The sequence below is a fragment of the Nelumbo nucifera genome, chromosome 2 (assembly GCF_055504915.1).
Source record: "Nelumbo nucifera cultivar China Antique chromosome 2, China Antique-T2T, whole genome shotgun sequence".
Taxonomy (NCBI): domain Eukaryota; kingdom Viridiplantae; phylum Streptophyta; class Magnoliopsida; order Proteales; family Nelumbonaceae; genus Nelumbo; species Nelumbo nucifera.
In genome coordinates this window covers 54,561,833-54,565,577 of record NC_142650.1, presented here as the reverse complement: position 1 = coordinate 54,565,577, position 3,745 = coordinate 54,561,833, and the positions used below count along the sequence as shown (strand labels likewise).

At 39.7% G+C, this 3,745-nt stretch overlaps 1 protein-coding gene across 1 annotated transcript; it reads right to left on the bottom strand.

Annotated features, from left to right (window-relative positions):
• Positions 1-303: 303 nt before the first annotated feature.
• On the bottom strand, positions 304-3,306 carry LOC104601278 (isocitrate dehydrogenase [NAD] catalytic subunit 5, mitochondrial-like). Its single transcript, XM_010264566.2, has 7 exons — positions 3,016-3,306; positions 2,063-2,383; positions 1,821-1,982; positions 1,652-1,726; positions 1,299-1,408; positions 1,131-1,203; positions 304-894 (listed from the first exon to the last, which is right to left on the bottom strand). Exons 1-7 carry the CDS (start codon positions 3,223-3,225, stop codon positions 703-705), a joined length of 1,143 nt encoding a protein of 380 aa, XP_010262868.1. The 5' UTR covers positions 3,226-3,306; the 3' UTR covers positions 304-702.
• Positions 3,307-3,745: the final 439 nt, after the last annotated feature.

Genomic DNA, 3,745 nt, shown 5'->3' with positions numbered 1-3,745 from the left:
CAGGTAAAAAAATCTCACTGATTTGTATTGATCAACATAAAAATGTTTCAGGTAGAAACAGAAATGTCACCAAACACAACCTTGACTAAAGTTGTCTTTAGATTTAGTTCATGGTCCTTGTTAAACATAACAGAGGTGAAAAGCAATGGAATACCAAAAGATGACTGTTCCTCTACTTCTCTTAACGATTGCAATCTGAAGTCGCTATTTGCCTCAAATTAGTTGCAGTCACTGACTCGCTGTTTTAACAGAAATATTGTACTTTTTTTATTTAGAAAAGGGTAAGAAAAGTAAAGGAAAGAATTTTCTGAAAATTATATTTTATGAAAAAAAAAAGTATTACAGTTTTAGATCAGGGTGCTATTTCTTTTCTTTTTGTTGGAGTAGTAACAAAAAATTTATTGAAAATGTTCAAAGAAGTAAAGATTACATGATAATCATGAGCCAGAGGCCACATTTTATTTTGCCTAGTTGCCGCTGGATATTTTCTAGTAGATGCCTTGTAAGCTAATAGCCAAAACCAGTAAGGCTGAGTAATTCAATGGCTAGAAGCAATCCATAATATAAATATTCTCTTCCTCTCTGTTGAAGCCATCTAGAACCAATCCATAAGACCTCTGCATGGAAGAACTTGTAGACATAGCTCCATGAGGTGGACAAAGTGTATACTGCCATAGAAAAACCAGCCTTCTGTAAATATTCTTAGAGACGATCACAAACTGCCTTTGTGAAATCCGAAGTTGTTGAAGTGCCACCAAGGTCCATAGTTCGGTGCTTCCCTTCTGCAATAGTATTGAGGATGGCATCTTGGATTTGATCCGCTTTATCATGGAGTTTCAGATGGCGCAGCATTGCAACAGAACTCAAAAGTAGAGCAGTTGGATTGGCAAGATTCTAGATTGGTTTGATTAATACCCAATTAGAAACAAAAATAAGAAAGCCAGTAATGGATGAGAACCATAGTGGAAATTTTAAGTTGTGCATAAATTGGACAAGGAATGGTGAAACAGGGTTCATGTAAACAACCCCATATAGTTGGGATAACCCTTGGATGATGATTGTGATGATAAATAGGACAACGAATTGATGGGAACAAGAGTGCAAAATATCATCTAGGTTTAACAGCTAACCTTTCCAGCAATATCAGGTGCTGATCCATGCACAGCTTCAGCCAAAGCAATACCTCCCTCACCAATATTGCAACTGCATATAAAGTTTATGGACGTAAGAGGATCTTTATGGATGGATAATATACTTAGTAATATTCTAACTGAAGATGATGATATAAAGGTAGAAACCTAGGTGTTAATCCCAATCCCCCAATCAAGCCTGCACAGAGGTCACTGATGATATCACCATAGAGGTTTGGCATCACCAATACATCAAAGAGTGCTGGATTCTTCACAAGCTGTTTAAAGCAACACAAGACAGTCAGAGTTTATACTTGGTTCTTCTTTCAATTTTTCTTTTCATAAATAGCTTCTCTTGATTCCATGCCTATGAAGACTACTTTTGTATCTATGTTGGTACTGCAAGATGGGGTCTTGAAACCATGACATTAATGTGAGGGTATACCTCCATACACAGCTAGTGCTGCGCTGTTTGACCCACAAAAACAGTTAATACATTCATGTGTGAACAGAAAACATACCATCATGCAACAATTATCAATGATAACTTCCTCATACTGTATATCAGGGTATTTCTCCGCAACTTCCCGGCAACACTGAAAGAAAAGAGCATTAGAAAAATATAAAGCTTAAGATGAAACAGTCAAGTTGATGAGGTAATCTGGAGTTCGAATTTCTACAACAGCTGACCTTGAGAAAGAGACCATCAGTCTTCCTCATAATGTTGGCCTTGTGTATGGCAGATACCTTCTGTCGACCATGAGTCTTGGCATAGAGGAAAGCATACTCAGCCACCCTCAAACTTGCCTGGCGTGTGATGATCTTGAGACTTTCGACTACACCTCTAACTACCTAGCATCACAGGCACACGTCTAAATGTTTCTGATGGATACATGCCCATTCACATGTTAAAACCACTGAAGCAGACTTACTTGGTGTTCAAGACCACTGTACTCTCCTTCTGTATTTTCACGGATAGTGATGAGATTGACATCATCATATCGTGTTTTGTAGCCAGGAAGGCTGTTGCAAGGTCTAACATTGGCATACAAACCAAGTTCTTTCCTGAGAGTAAGGTTCAGTGACCGGTGACCCTTTCCAATGGGTGTGGCCATGGGACCTTTCAAGCCCACACCATTTCTACGGACTGATTCCAGACTTTCCCATGTTAGGAAACTCTGTGTTCTAGGGTCGATTTCAGTCCCTACATGGTGTTCTTCCCATTCAATTGGTACATCAGCTGCTCTGAAAACCTGCATTTGTTCAAATAATGCAAGACTCTGCTATATCTCTCAAAGATGCATTCAACATTTCAAATTTGTTCAAGGAAAGTATCGTTTTTTTCTTGTTTTTTTTTGTATTAAAGGAAGTATCAGATTTAACTAATTGAAAAGCATCAATGGCTTGTCCACGAGGTAGACCATTATTAATTCAAATAAATGCTTGGGTAGTTTCAACTATCAGTCTATCACAGATAAGATGATTCACGAAAAGAAAAAGGAAAAAAAAAACTCATTAGGTATCTTCTCCAAATCCTAATTCCGATCTACTATCCCTATCGCTTTTACTATTGAACTTTATGCGAATTCAATCAATTAAATAGCAGGAAAACTCATCACGGGGAAATCAGGAGAACAATGAAAACAATAGATTTTTTCATCCCTTCTTTATTTTCTGTTTAACTTAAAATCTTCAATTGATCGATCGAGCGAGAGAAAACTGAGCCCAGACAGAGAGAATGAAACCGATCAAATTGTAATTTCCATTAATGGTATGGTATAAAAAAAAAAAAAAGGAGAAGTTTTACCAGGAATCCAATGCATCACAAATTGTAAACAGAAAGAAACCGAAATAAACAATCTGAATTATGATTTCGAGAGTTAACCTGTCTCACGGATTCAGCAATCTCCGGGCCAATTCCGTCACCCGGAAACAGAGTAGCTCGGATTGGATTAGAAGGAGAAGCAAAAGAAGAAAGGCTCCGATCGAGAGACGAGAAAACCTTACTGGCCGGATTGGGGTTCTTCCCCAACTTCGTCGACAACAGTTCCGTGGAACGGTGTCTGAGAGCGCGTCCGAGAATTTGGGAAGCCATGAATGAAGTGATGAGAGGGACGCTGCGTTTGGACTCTGGACATTGAAGGAGAACCTCAGAACCCAGAACAATTAAAAGTGCATGGCGGCACGTGCAAGAAAACAGTCTCTCTTAAGGGTTTGCGGTTTGCCACTTGCCAGCCGGCCCAGAAGTCTTATGAACCGGACCGGATCCAAATCTCCCTCCATTTTCACCCGATTTTCCAGTTTCTTCCCCGATCCAATAAGCCTTGAACCATTCTTGTGCGGCTGGCTCAATTTGTGTTTCAGGCATCTCCTTGCGTGATGTTAGAGGTGTAAACTGGGCCGTGTCGGGTCGTGCCGTCCTCTCCAGTGAAAACATTGGGGGTCAGCCTAGCACGGCCCACGGCCTGGGCTGGTGTCGTGGGTCGGGCTGGCCCGTGGGTCGAGCCTTGGGTCAGGTCGGGCCGTGTATCGGGCCAAAGCTATTTATTTAAAAAAATTGACAAAAAACTTAAAATTTTAATTTTATATGAATTTTGTGTATAAAATTGTTTATA